Raw genomic sequence first — 14,776 nt, forward strand, 5'->3', positions numbered from 1 at the left:
GTTGGGCTGTGTCCGCTCCAGATAGAAGGCCAATGCTCTCTTGCAGTCCAATGTGTGCAGCTGAAGTTCAGCAGGGCAGGAATGAGGACGGGGAAAGAATGTTGGCAAGACAATTGACTGGTTCAGATGGAACTCCGACACAACCTTTGGCAAGAACTTAGGGTGAGTGTGGAGGACTACTCTGTTATGATGAAATTTGGTGTAAGGGGCCTGGGCTACCAGGGCCTGAAGCTCACTGACTCTACGAGCTGAAGTAACTGCCACCAAGAAAACGACCTTCCAGGTCAAATACTTCAGATGGCAGGAGTTCAGTGGCTCAAAAGGAGGTTTCATCAGCTGGGTGAGAACGACATTGAGATCCCATGACACTGTAGGAGGTTTGACAGGGGGCTTTGACAAAAGCAAACCTCTCATGAAGCGAACAACTAAAGGCTGTCCTGAGATCGGCTTACCTTCCACACGGTAATGGTATGCACTGATTGCACTAAGGTGAACCCTTACAGAGTTGGTCTTGAGACCAGACTCAGACAAGTGCAGAAGGTATTCTAGCAGGGTCTGTGTAGCACAAGAGCGAGGATCTAGGGCCTTGCTGTCACACCAGACGGCAAACCTCCTCCATAGAAAGAAGTAACTCTTCTTAGTGGAATCTTTCCTGGACGCAAGCAAGATACGGGAGACACCCTCTGACAGACCCAAAGAGGCAAAGTCTACGCTCTCAACATCCAGGCCGTGAGAGCCAGGGACCGGAGGCTGGGATGCAGAAGCGCCCCTTCGTTCTGGGTGATGAGGGTCGGAAAACACTCCAATCTCCACGGTTCTTCGGAGGATAACTCCAGAAAAAGAGGGAACCAGATCTGACGCGGCCAAAAGGGAGCAATCAGGATCATGGTGCCTCGGTCTTGCTTGAGTTTCAACAAAGTCTTCCCGACCAGAGGTAGGGGAGGATAAGCATACAGTAGACCTTCCCCCCAGTCCAGGAGGAAGGCATCCGATGCCAGTCTGCCGTGGGCCTGAAGCCTGGAACAGAACTGAGGGACCTTGTGGTTGGCTCGAGATGCGAAGAGATCTACCAAGGGGGTGCCCCATGCTTGGAAGATCTGTCGCACCACTCGGGAGTCGAGCGACCACTCGTGAGGTTGCATGATCCTGCTCAACCTGTCGGCCAGACTGTTGTTTATGCCTGCCAGATATGTGGCTTGGAGCACCATGCCGTGACGGCGAGCCCAGAGCCACATGCTGACGGCTTCCTGACACAGGGGGCGAGATCCGGTGCCCCCCTGCTTGTTGATGTAATACATGGCAACCTGGTTGTCTGTCTGAATTTGGATAATTTGGTGGGACAGCCGATCTCTGAAAGCCTTCAGAGCGTTCCAGACCGCTCGCAACTCCAGAAGATTGATCTGCAGATCGCGTTCCTGGAGGGACCAGCTTCCTTGGGTGTGAAGCCCATCGACATGAGCTCCCCACCCCAGGAGAGACGCATCCGTAGTCAGCACTTTTTGTGGCTGAGGAATTTGGAAAGGACGTCCCAGAGTCAAATTGGACCAAATCGTCCACCAATACAGGGATTTGAGAAAACTCGTGGACAGGTGGATCACGTCTTCTAGATCCCCAGCAGCCTGAAACCACTGGGAAGCTAGGGTCCATTGAGCAGATCTCATGCGAAGGCGGGCCATGGGAGTCACATGAACTGTGGAGGCCATGTGGCCAGCAATCTCAACATCTGCCGAGCTGTGATCTGCTGGGACGCTCGCACCCGCGAGACGAGGGACAACAAGTTGTTGGCTCTCGCCTCTGGGAGATAGGCACGAGCCGTCCGAGAATCCAGCAGAGCTCCTATGAATTCGAGTCTCTGCACTGGGAGAAGATGGGACTTTGGATAATTTATCACAAACCCCAGTAGCTCCAGGAGGCGAATAGTCATCTGCATGGACTGTAGAGCTCCTGCCTCGGATGTGTTCTTAACCAGCCAATCGTCGAGATATGGGAACACGTGTACTCCCAGCCTGCGAAGTGCCGCTGCTACTACAGCCAAGCACTTCGTGAACACTCTGGGCGCAGAGGCGAGCCCAAAGGGTAGCACACAGTACTGGAAGTGACGTGTGCCCAGCTGAAATCGCAGATACTGTCTGTGAGCTGGCAGTATCGGGATGTGTGTGTAGGCGTCCTTCAAGTCCAGAGAGCATAGCCAATCGTTTTCCTGAATCATGGGGAGAAGGGTGCCCAGGGAAAGCATCCTGAACTTTTCTTTGACCAGATATTTGTTCAGGGCCCTTAGGTCTAGGATGGGACGCATCCCCCCTGTTTTCTTTTCCACAAGGAAGTACCTGGAATAGAATCCCAGCCCTTCCTGCCCGGATGGCACGGGCTCGACCGCATTGGCGCTGAGAAGGGCGGAGAGTTCCTCTGCAAGTACCTGCTTGTGTTGGAAGCTGTAAGACTGAGCTCCCGGTGGACAATTTGGAGGTTTTGAGGCCAAATTGAGGGTGTATCCTTGCCGGACTATTTGGAGAACCCACTGATCGGAGGTTATGAGAGGCCACCTTTGGTGAAAAAGTTTCAACCTCCCTCCGACCGGCAGGTCGCCCGGCACTGACACTTGGATGTCGGCTATGCTCTGCTGGAGCCAGTCAAAAGCTCGTCCCTTGCTTTTGCTGGGGAGCCGAGGGGCCTTGCTGAGGCGCACGCTGCTGACGAGAGCAAGCGCGCTAGGGCTTAGCCTGGGCTGCAGGCTGTCGAGAAGGAGGATTGTACCTACCCTTACCAGAAGAGTAGGGAACAGTCTTCCTTCCCCAAAAAAATCGTCTACCTGTAGAGGTAGAAGCTGAAGGCTGCCGGCGGGAGAACTTGTCGAAAGCGGTGTCCCGCTGGTGGAGCTGCTCTACCACCTGTTCGACTTTCTCTCCAAAAATATTATCCGCACGGCAAGGCGAGTCCGCAATCCGCTGCTGGATCCTATTCTCCAGGTTGGAGGCACGCAGCCATGAGAGTCTGCGCATCACCACACCTTGAGCAGCGGCCCTGGACGCAACATCAAAGGTGTCATACACCCCTCTGGCCAGGAATTTTCTGCATGCCTTCAGCTGCCTGACCACCTCCTGAAATGGCTTGGCTTGCTCAGGGGGGAGCTTGTCCACCAAGCCCGCCAACTGCCGCACATTGTTCTGCATGTGTATGCTCGTGTAGAGCTGGTAAGACTGTATTTTGGCCATGAGCATAGAAGAATGGTAGGCCTTCCTCCCAAAGGAGTCTAAGGTTCTAGAGTCCTTGCCCGGGGGCGCCGAAGCATGCTCCCTAGAACTCTTAGCCTTCTTTAGGGCCAAATCCACAACTCCAGAGTCGTGAGGCAACTGAGTGCGCATCAGCTCTGGGTCCCCATGGATCCGGTACTGGGACTCGATCTTCTTGGGAATGTGGGGATTACTTAATGGCTTGGTCCAGTTCGCCAGCAATGTCTTTTTGAGGACATGATGCATGGGTACTGTGGACGCTTCCTTAGGTGGAGAAGGATAGTCCAGGAGCTCAAACATCTCAGCCCTGGGCTCATCCTCCACAACCACCGGGAAGGGGATGGCCGTAGACATCTCCCGGACAAAGGCCGCAAAAGACAGACTCTCGGGAGGAGAAAGCTGCCTTTCAGGGGAGGGAGTGGGATCGGAAGGTAGGCCATCAGACTCCTCGTCAGAGAAATATCTGATGTCCTCCTCCTCCTCCCACGAGGCCTCACCATCAGTATCAGACACAAGTTCACGGACCTGTGTCTGAAGCCGTGCCCGGCTCGACTCCGTGGAACCACGGCCACGGTGGGAGCGTCGAGAGGTAGACTCCCTCGCCTGCACCGGCGAAGCTCCCTCCGCCGACGGGGAGCCTTCCTGGGAGGCGACCGCAGTCGGTACCGCAAGCGGCACCGATGTCGGAGACCTCACCCCGGGCAAGGGGCCAGCCGGCGCCTCACTCGACGGTACCGGTGGCGCAAGCACCCCCGGTACCGGAGGAGAAGGGCGCAACAGCTCTCCCAGGATCTCTGGGAGGACGGCCCGGAGACTCTCGTGCAGAGCGGCTGTGGAGAAAGACGTGGAAGCCGATGCAGGTGTCGATGTCAGAGTCTGTTCCGGGCGTGGAGGCTGTTCCGGGCTGTCCATAGTGGAGCGCATCGACACCTCTTGAACAGAGGGTGAGCGGTCCTCTCGGTGCCGATGCCTACTGGGTGCCGACTCCCTCGGCGACCCAGAGCTCTCGGTGCCGATACGGGAAGGGGACCGGTGTTGATGCTTCTTCGACTTCTTGGAACGAAGCATGTCACCGGAGCTTCATAAGTACATAAGTACATAAGTAGTGCCATACTGGGAAAAACCAAAGGTCCATCTAGCCCAGCATCCTGTCACCGACAGTGGCCAATCCAGGTCAAGGGCACCTGGCACGCTCCCCAAACGTAAAAACATTCCAGACAAGTTATACCTAAAAATGCGGAATTTTTCCAAGTCCATTTAATAGCGATCTATGGACTTGTCCTTTAGGAATCTATCTAACCCCTTTTTAAACTCCGTCAAGCTAACCGCCCGTACCACGTTCTCCGGCAACGAATTCCAGAGTCTAATTACACGTTGGGTGAAGAAAAATTTTCTCCGATTCGTTTTAAATTTACCACACTGTAGCTTCAACTCATGCCCTCTAGTCCTAGTATTTTTGGATAGCGTGAACAGTCGCTTCACATCCACCCGATCCATTCCACTCATTATTTTATACACTTCTATCATATCTCCCCTCAGCCGTCTCTTCTCCAAGCTGAAAAGCCCTAGCCTTCTCAGCCTCTCTTCATAGGAAAGTCGTCCCATCCCCACTATCATTTTCGTCGCCCTTCGCTGTACCTTTTCCAATTCTACTATATCTTTTTTGAGATACGGAGACCAGTACTGAACACAATACTCCAGGTGCGGTCGCACCATGGAGCGATACAACGGCATTATAACATCCGCACACCTGGACTCCATACCCTTCCTAATAACACCCAACATTCTATTCGCTTTCCTAGCCGCAGCAGCACACTGAGCAGAAGGTTTCAGCGTATCATCGACGACGACACCCAGATCCCTTTCTTGATCCGTAACTCCTAACGCGGAACCTTGCAAGACGTAGCTATAATTCGGGTTCCTCTTACCCACATGCATCACTTTGCACTTGTCAACATTGAACTTCATCTGCCACTTGCACGCCCATTCTCCCAGTCTCGCAAGGTCCTCCTGTAATCGTTCACATTCCTCCTGCGACTTGACGACCCTGAATAATTTTGTGTCATCGGCGAATTTAATTACCTCACTAGTTATTCCCATCTCTAGGTCATTTATAAATACATTAAAAAGCAACGGACCCAGCACAGACCCCTGCGGGACCCCACTAACTACCCTCCTCCACTGAGAATACTGGCCACGCAATCCTACTCTCTGCTTCCTATCTTTCAACCAGTTCTTAATCCATAATAATACTCTACCTCCGATTCCATGACTCTGCAATTTCTTCAGGAGTCTTTCGTGCGGCACTTTGTCAAACGCCTTCTGAAAATCCAGATATACAATATCAACCGGCTCCCCATTGTCCACATGTTTGCTTACCCCCTCAAAAAAATGCATTAGATTGGTGAGGAGGACGTAGAATCCAGCCGTCGCTTCCTCGGGGCCGAGGCCGAAGAAGGTCGGTCTCGGGGGGGGGGGGGGGGGGGGGCTGTACTGCAGGAGCCCTCAGGGTAGGGGGAGACCCACCCGAAGGCTCACCGCCACCAGCAGGGGAATGGACAGCCCTCACCTGCACTCCAGTCGAAGCACCACCATCCGACGACATCAGCAGAAGTGGTGGTCCCAGTACCACCGACGCCGACGCAGCCTTCCGATGTCTCAGCCCCGATGCAGAGGGTCGATGCCTCGATGCACTCGATGCAATCGCGGCCGAGGACGGAGGTCTAGACGCTGTCGACGTCGATGCACTCGATACTCCCGGTGCCGATGCCGACGAAGAGCCCGAGAACAAAACGTTCCACTGGGCCAATCTCGCTACCTGAGTCCGCTTTTGTAAAAAGGCGCACAGACTACAGGCCTGCGGGCGGTGCCCAGCCCCCAGACACTCAAGACACGACGCGTGCCTGTCAGTGAGCGAGATTACCCGGGCGCACTGGGTGCACTTCTTGAAGCCGCTGGGAGACTTCGATGACATAGGCGGAAAAATCACGCCGGCGAGATCAAAACTCGCGATTGCGTAAGGCACCAAAAAGAGGGGGAGAAAAAAATTCGACCCGAGGCCTCAAAAGGCCTACCCCGAAGACGAAAAGAAACTTACCGGGGCAAAAACTGGAAATAGAGGAAAGGGAAAAAGACCAAAAAGGTCTTCTTCCAAAATTCTTTTTGTTTTGTTTTATTTTTTTTTTGCGAAAAGTCAAAAGAGACGCGTGAGGTCAACTTAAGGGGCGCGAACGGCGTAACACGACCGTACCGAGCGCGGACAAAAGAAGACTGGCCGGCACGAGCCGGTTTCGGGCGGGAAGACGGCCGCGCATGCGCGGTGCGCATCGGTGCGCGAGGGCTAGCAAAGGCTTTTGCTAGTGAAGATTACGATTGGAGGGGCTGCCGTGGACGTCACCCCATCAGTGAGAACAAGCAGCCTGCTTGTCCTCGGAGAATGACCTTTAACTAGAAAACTGTTATCAAGTTCAATTGTGACCTGAGCACTATGGTTAAAGGTCATTACTTCCTGAAGCAGCAGGTTAGGCACCTTTCGCTGAATGCCTATAAAGTAGCAGCTTTTTTTCCCCCCATGAAATCAAAACTTTTGCAATTAAATTTTGGAGGTTTTTTAAGCCATTGTTTTCTAAGGCTTTTTCCTCCAAATGTACAGAAATTAAAAAATTCAAAATAAGCTATTGATTAAGATTGATGCACTGCTATAGTGAAGCTTTCTAGTGTATATATGTTTACTAACTTCACTCCTCCTTTGTGGTATTTATTCATTGTGGATATCCAAAAAACCTGATGGAAAGGGAAAGATGATGAGACTCGATATACCACCTTTCTGTGGTTACTATCAAAGCAGTTTACATATCATATTCAGGTACTTATTTTGTACCTGGGGCAAGTGACTTGCCTGCAGTCAAAAGGAGCTGCAGTGGGACTCGAATCCAGATCTCCAGGATCAAAGTCCACTGCACTAACCACTAGGGTACTCCTCCACTCCACTCTGATGGAACTTATTATGTCCTAAGAACTGGGTTGAGCAGGCCTAAACATACACCCTCCACCGACATCCCCCCAAAACACTATCCCTTCCCTCGCCTGGAGTGTGCGATTATATGCTATGTTTAAGCTTGCTTATGTTGTCACATTCATTTCCCTTCCTTTGCTGTGGCTGTCAGTCAGTAGTTGGTACTTGTTGTCTTTTGTTGTTCTCTTATTGCATATGGTTTTGTACACCAATCTGATGCCCTATTTGAGTTAGAAGTGTCTATCAAATGATCCATTAAATAAAACTCCTACCTCTGACAATCCGTCCTACTTAAACATACATTCTCATGTATCCTTTTCGATCCCTTTCCATGCAAACCTCTTATTGTCCTTTAATAGAACACTTTAGCACACTGTTTAAAGACAGATATTGCAGGTTTTCGAGCTCACTAGATGTTCTAGGTACCCGTGTCTTTGTCTGCTCCAAACAGCACAGATGGTGGGTTGGGATGAACCAGTAGCTGTAGGTAATTCAGAGCAAACTTCTCTATATAATCTCGCAGCTGTTCTTTCTCATACATGCGCTTAATGAAGGTCAGTGCCTGCTGTCGTACCTGAATGGGGAAAAATGGGATACAATTAAGTCTGAAGTGTGAAAGAGAGGTAGATGTGAGTTGAAGAGGGTCACAGAATCTTTCACCTCTCTTTCAAGGAATCATGGGATGGGCAAATTGCTTCTCACCTATAGGACAGGACAAGGCAGGGATACAAGTTCAAATTCAGGCTCCAAGCAAAACTTTCAGAGATTCTCTGGAGCAGAAAAGCTGCTACCCTCCTTCAAAGGACAGCAGCTAGAAAAGTAACCTCCCAAGGCTACCCTCTCTTACTCCATAGCCTCTTTCTAGATATTCCACTTCTTCTCAAGACTTTTTCTCATTTGGTTAGTCCCAGTGGTAGCAATAGAATGATAAATCAATGACATATGAGCCAGTACATCCATCCAGTGCAGGGCCAACAAAGGGCTAGTGAACACATGCTAGCTCAGGCTACTTTGGTGGGTGGAATTTACACCTAACACTTCTAGGACCAAAGGCATCAGGAGATGGGCACAAAGGTATCTATGGCTGGATAATTTGGGTTACAATACAAATGTGGAGGAGTGGCCTAGTGGTTAGGGTGGTGGACTTTGGTCCTGGGGAACTGAGGAACTGAGTTTGATTCCCACTTCAGGCACAGGCAGCTCCTTGTGACTGGGCAAGTCACTTAACCCTCCATTGCCCCATGTAAGCCGCATTGAGCCTGCCATGAGTGGGAAAGCGCGGGGTACAAATGTAATTAAAAAAAATGTGACCATTAGACTCTGAAAAGGCTTTTGACAGGGCACATTGGGAATTCATGGAATATATCTTGCACAAGGCTAAGATTGTTAAACATTACTGGCAGTGGCTGCAAGACATATCCTCCCAACTTATGGCCTCTGTCAGAATAAAAGGGCCAATTCCACTACATTTAATTTAGACAGAGGAACAAGGCAAGGCTGACCACTGTTCCCTTTGTTATCTGTTTTGGTTATGGAGACGTTGGCCTATTCAGTGAGGCATAACCCAAATATGTGGGAATAAGAACTAAATTGTATTTTTTTGTAGACATAGTTCTGCTTACTTTGCCACTCCTCTAACAATGTTGCCAAACTTAATTCAGACTATATCAGCTATTTCTGTTTTTGAGCTCAAAATAAGTATGGGGAAAACCCAAGCTTTTGGGTGTTAATCTTGATCGAGATTTATCGCACAGATTGAACGTTCGCCTTCCCTTTTAGTGGGCCACTAAAATAAGTATCTGGGTATTTATTTAATGGATTGCAGGGTGAAGCTGTATGAGACCAATTATTTACCACTATTTAAGAGCATTCTCAAGGATTTAGATTTATAGTCCAACATGACCATAATATGACTCATAAAGACAACCACTATTAAAATGAGTATTTTACCCAGACTTGTATACATGTTCCAGACATCGCCTATCCCAGTCCCAAGAAAGGTTTTGCTCTCTATTCAAAATAAGCTTCAAGTCTTCATTTAGCATAAGAAGACAAAAATCCCTAGGAGTGTTTTAGCCAAACAATTCTCAGTCACCGAACAATGGTGACACATGGACAGATTTAGGGCCCACGATAGCTGAATTCTGGAGAGAGATCTGTTTCATGATGCAATGACTGGGTTAGGTGACTGGATACAAAACTGTAAAAATAATAAATGGATACATCCCAAGGAAAACTCATGGTGACAGATTTCGATCCTGATTCTGACTGAGCTGGAAACGCAAAAAAACAAATGCAAACTGCTGAGCATCCTCCCGTTTGTCAACACACACACAAAAATATATCGTTTCAAGTATATGTCTCCCTCTCTAAGACCTCTTAGACCAATGACCACAGCTGGCACCTTTATTAACAGGGGTAGCAAAGACAATCAGCATGAAAACTCAGCTGTCCTTACTTACACCCTTAGAGCTAGACTTGACACCCTGGCAATAGAGCAAAATTACTTATCTGTAGCAGGTATTCTCTGAGGACAGCAGACTGATTGTTCTCACATATGGGTGACATCCACGGCAGCCCCAGATCCGGAAAATCTTCCTAGCAACAAACATTGCTAAAGCCTTCGAGCGTTCAGGTGTGTGGGAAAATGTGGGATACAAATTAACTATAAATAAATAAATGTGCTGCCATCTTCCTGCCCGTCGCGCGAGAGTCCCACTTCAGTCAACTTATGAAGCAAAACCAAAGAAAGGAACAACTCCAAAGGGGAGGCAGGCGGGTTGGTGAGAACAATCAGCCTGCTGTCCTCGGAGAATACCTGCTACAGGTAAGTAACTTCGCTTTCTCTGAGGACAAGCAGGCTGCTTGTTCTCACTAATGGGGTATCCCTAGCCCCCAGGCTCACTCAAAACAACAAACAGGGTCAATTCGGCCTCGCAACGGCGAGGACATAACAAAAATTGACCTACGAAGAAACATCTGAGAGTGCAGCCTGGAACAGAATAAAAATGGGCCTACGGGGGTGGAGTTGGTTTCTAAACCCCAAACAGATTCTGCAGCACTGACTGCCCGAACCGACTGTCGCATCGGCTATCCTGCTGAAGGCAGTAATGAGATGTGAATGTGTGGACTGATGACCACGTCGCAGCCTTGCAAATCTCTTCAACGGTGGCAGACTTTAAGTGGGCCAATGATGCTGCCATGGCTCTAACACTATGAGCCGTGACATGACCCTCAAGAGTCAGCCCAGCTTGGGCATAAGTGAAGGAAATGCAATCTGCTAGCCAACTGGAAATGGTGCGCTTCCCGACAGCCACTCCCCTTCTGTTGGGATCAAAATAAACAAACATTTGGGCGGACTGTCTGAAGGGGCTTGTCCGCTCCACATAGAAGGCCAAAGCTCTCTTGCAGTCCAATGTGTGCAACTGACGTTCAGCAGGGCGGGTATAAGGACGGGGGAAAAAGGTTGGCAAGACAATTGACTGGTTCAGATGGAACTCTGACACCACCTTTGGCAAGAACTTAGGGTGAGAACGGAGGACTACTCTGTTATGATGAAATTTAGTATATGGAGCATGGACTACCAAGTCTTGAAGCTCATTGACCCTCCAAGCTGAAGTAACAGCCACCAAGAAAATGACCTTCCAAGGTCAAGTACTTCAGATGGCAGGAATCCAGTGGCTCAAAAGGAGGTTTCAACAGCTGGGTGAGGTCAACGTTGAGATTCCATGACACTGGTGGTTTGACAGAGGGCTTTGAGAAAAGCAAACCTCTCATGAAACGAACTAAAGGCTGTCCAGAGATAGGCTTACCCTCTACACAATAATGGAAAGCACTAATTGCACTAAGATGAACTCTTACGGAGTTGGTTTTAAGACCAGACTCTGACAAGTGCAGAAGGTACTGAAGCAGGGTCTGTGTAGGACAAGAGCGAGGATCTAGGACCTTGCTGTCACACCAGACAGCAAACCTCCTCCGTTTAAAAGAGTAACACCTCTTCGTGGAATCTTTCCTGGAAGCAAGACTCGGGAGACACCCTCAGAAAGACCCAAGGAGGCGTGAGAGCCAGAGACTGGAGGTTGGGATGCAGAAGCACCCCCTCATTCTGAGTGATGAGGGTTGGAAAACACTCCAATCTCCACAGTTCTTTGGAGGACAACTCCAGAAGAAGAGGGAACCAAATCTGACGCGGCCAAAAGGGCGCAATCAGAATCATGGTTCCGCGGTCTTGCTTGAGTTTCAGCAAAGTCTTCCCCACCAGAGGTATGGGAGGATATGCATACAGAAGGCCTGATCCCCAATGTAGGAGAAAGGCATCCGAGGCTAGCCTGTCGTAGGCCTGAAGTCTGGAACACAACTGAGGGACCTTGTGATTGATCTGAGTGGCAAAAAGATCCACCGAGGGGGTGCCCCACGCTCGGAAGATCTTGCGGACAACCGCCCTGTTGAGAGACCACTCGTGAGGTTGCATTATGCTGCTCAACCTGTCGGCCAGACTGTTGTTTACACCTGCCAGATACATGGCCTGGAGAAACATGCAGTGACGGCGGGCCCAAAGCCACAACTAGAAGGCTTTCCGACACAGGGGGCGAGACCTGGTGCCCCCCTGCTTGTTGACATAGTACATGGCAACCTGGTTGTCTGTCTGAATTTGGACAATTTGATTGGACAGCCAATCTCTGAAAGCCTTTAGAGCATTCCAGATCGCTCGCAACTCCAGGAGATTGATCTGAAGACCTGATTCCTGAAGGGACCAAGCTCCCTGAGTGTGGAGCCCATCTACATGAGCTCCCCACCCTAGCAGAGATGCATTCATAGTCAGCACCTTTTGAGGCTGAGGAATTTGGAAGGGCAGCCCCAAGGTCAAATTGGATAGAATTGTCTACCAAATCAGGGAGTTGTGAAAAGCAGTGGACAACAGGATTGCATCTTCTAGATCCCCCGCAGCTTGATACCACTGGGAAGCTAGGGTCCACTGAGCAGATCTCATGTGAAGGCATGCCATGGGAGTCACATGAACTGTGGAGGCCAGATGGCCCAGCAATCTCAACATCTGCCAAGCTGTGATCTGCTGAGACGCTCTGGCCAAGGAAACCAGGGACAGAAGGTTGTCCGCCCTCACCTCGGGAAGATAAGCCCGAGCTTTCTGAGAGTCTAGCAGAGCTCCTATGAAGTCTAGTTGTTGAACTGGAAGGAGATGGGACTTTGGGTAATTTATAACAAACCCGAGTAGCTCCAGGAGTTTGAGCGTCATCTGCATGGACTGTAGAGCTCCTACCTCCGAGGTGTTCTTCACCAGCCAATCGTCGAGATAAAGGAACACATGCACTCCCAGCCTGCGTAGCGACGCTGCTACCACCGCCAGGCATTTGGTGAACACCTGGGGTGCAGAGGCGAGCCCAAAGGGCAGCACACAATACTGAAAGTGCTGTGTTCCCAGATGGAATCGAAGATACTGTCTGTGAGCTGGCAGTATCGGGATGTGAGTATAAGCATCCTTCAAGTCCAGGGTGCATAGCTAGTCGTTTTTCTTAATCATGGGAAGAAGGGTGCCCAGGGAAAGCATCCTGAACTTTTCTTGAATCAGATATCTGTTCAGGGCCCTTAGGTCTAGGATGGGACGCATCCCTCCTGTTTTCTTTTGCACAAGGAAGTACCTGGAATAGAATCCCAGCCCTTCTTGCCCCGGTGGCACGGGCTCGACCGCATTGGCACTGAGAAGAGTGGAGAGTTCCTCTGCAAGGACCTGCCTGTGCTGGAAGCTGAAGGACTAAGCTCCTGGTGGACAATTTGGAGGTTTGGAGATCAAATTGAGGGAGTATCCCCGCCCAACTATTTGAAGAACCCACCGATCCGAAGTTACAAGAGGCCACCTTTGGTGAAAAACTTTTAACCTCCCCCCGACCGGTAGATCGTCTGGCACAGACACTTTTATTGCGGCTATGCTCACCTGGAGCCAGTCAAAAGCCCACCCCTTGCTTTTGCTGGGGAGCTGTAGGGGCCTGTCTAGGCACACGCTGTTGATGTGAACGAGCGCGCTGGGGTTGAGCCTGAGCAGGCTGACGGGAAGGTGGATAGTACCTATGCTTATTGTAAACATAGGAAGCATTCCTCCTTCCCCTGTAAAACCGTCTACCTGATGAGGTAGATGCTGAAGGCACCCGATGGGAGTGTTTGTCGAATGCGGTTTCCCGCTGGTGGAGCTGCTCTACCACCTGTTCGACTTTCTTGCCAAAAATATTATCCCCCCTGCAAGGAACATCCGCAAGAAGCTGCTGGACTCGATTGTCGAGGTCAGAGGCACGCAGCCATGAGAGTCTGCGCATCACTATACCCTGAGCAGCGGCTCGGGACGCCACATCAAAAGAATCTTAGGTACCCCTGGACAGGAATTTACAACACGCCTTCAGCTGCCTGACCACCTCCTGTAAAGGCCTGGCCTGCTCCGAAGGGAGCTGATCGACCAGTTGCTTCACATTATTCCGCAAGTGAATGCTCGTATAGAGCTGGTAGGACTGGATTTTGGAGAAGAGCATAGCTGACTGGTAGGCCTTCCTCCCAAAAGAGTCTAAAATTCAAGCCTCCCGTCCTGGGGGCGCCGAGGCGAAATCTCTCGTACTTTTGGCTCTCTTGAGAGCAGAATCCACAACCCCCGAGTCATGAGGCAACTGGGCCTTCATCAACTCCGGGTCCCCGTGAATCCTATACTGGGACTCAACCTTCTTAGGAATGGTGGGGTTAGATAGTAGTTTCATCCAGTTCCTTAACAGCGTCTGTTTCAGGACCTTATGTAGAGGAACAGTGCCTGACTCCTTAGGTGGCGAAGGATAGTCCAGGACCTCGAACATCTCAGCCCTAGGCTCATCCTCAGTTACCACCGGGAAGGGAATGGCCGTAGACATTTCCCGGACAAAGGAGGAGAAAGACAAACTCTCGGGAGTGGGGGGGTGGGGGGAAGAGAAAGCTTTCTCTCTGGCAAAGGAGTAGGGTCAGAAGGAAGGCCACAAGACTCCTCAGAAGAGAAATATCTTGGGTCTTCCTCTGCCTTCCACAAGGCCTCTCCTTCGGTATCAGACAGGAGTTCTCTGACTGCAGTCCGAAGCCGAGCCCGTCTCGACGCCGAGAAGCTATGTTCTCAATGGCGATGCCGAGAAGTTGACTCCTGTGCTGACAACGATGAAGCTCCCTCCATCGACGTAGAATCAACTTGGGGGGTAGCCGAGGTCAATGCCGCAAGCGCAAGCACCCCTGGTACCGGAACAGACGGTCGCAGCAGCCCTTCCAGGATCCCTGGAAGAATGGCTCGAAGGCGCTCGTTAAGAGTGTCTGTCAAGAAAAGCTGTGGAGTCGGTACAGGAGTCAAAGCCAGAATCTGCCGATGAGGCGGAGGCGGTACCGGGCTGTCCGTAGACTGGCTCTTTGACACCTCTTGTATGGAGGGTGAGCGGTCCTCCCGGCGTCGACGCTTCACGGGTGCCAATTCCCTCGATGCCCCGGAGCTCTCGGTACTGTGACGAGAAGTGGACCGATG

At 50.7% G+C, this 14,776-nt stretch overlaps 1 protein-coding gene across 4 annotated transcripts in view; it reads right to left on the minus strand.

Moving 5' to 3' along the window:
- SYMPK (symplekin) overlaps window positions 1–14,776 on the minus strand; it is a 767,776-nt gene that overhangs the window by 360,110 nt on the left and 392,890 nt on the right. For all 4 annotated transcript variants that reach the window (XM_030217309.1, XM_030217308.1, XM_030217307.1 and 1 more), the window contains exon 17: window positions 7,672–7,819. In XM_030217309.1, coding sequence (XP_030073169.1) covers window positions 7,672–7,819 — 148 coding nt within the window. The remainder of the gene's footprint in view (window positions 1–7,671; window positions 7,820–14,776) is intronic.

Source organism: Microcaecilia unicolor, chromosome 11, assembly GCF_901765095.1.
Source record: "Microcaecilia unicolor chromosome 11, aMicUni1.1, whole genome shotgun sequence".
NCBI classification, from domain to species: domain Eukaryota; kingdom Metazoa; phylum Chordata; class Amphibia; order Gymnophiona; family Siphonopidae; genus Microcaecilia; species Microcaecilia unicolor.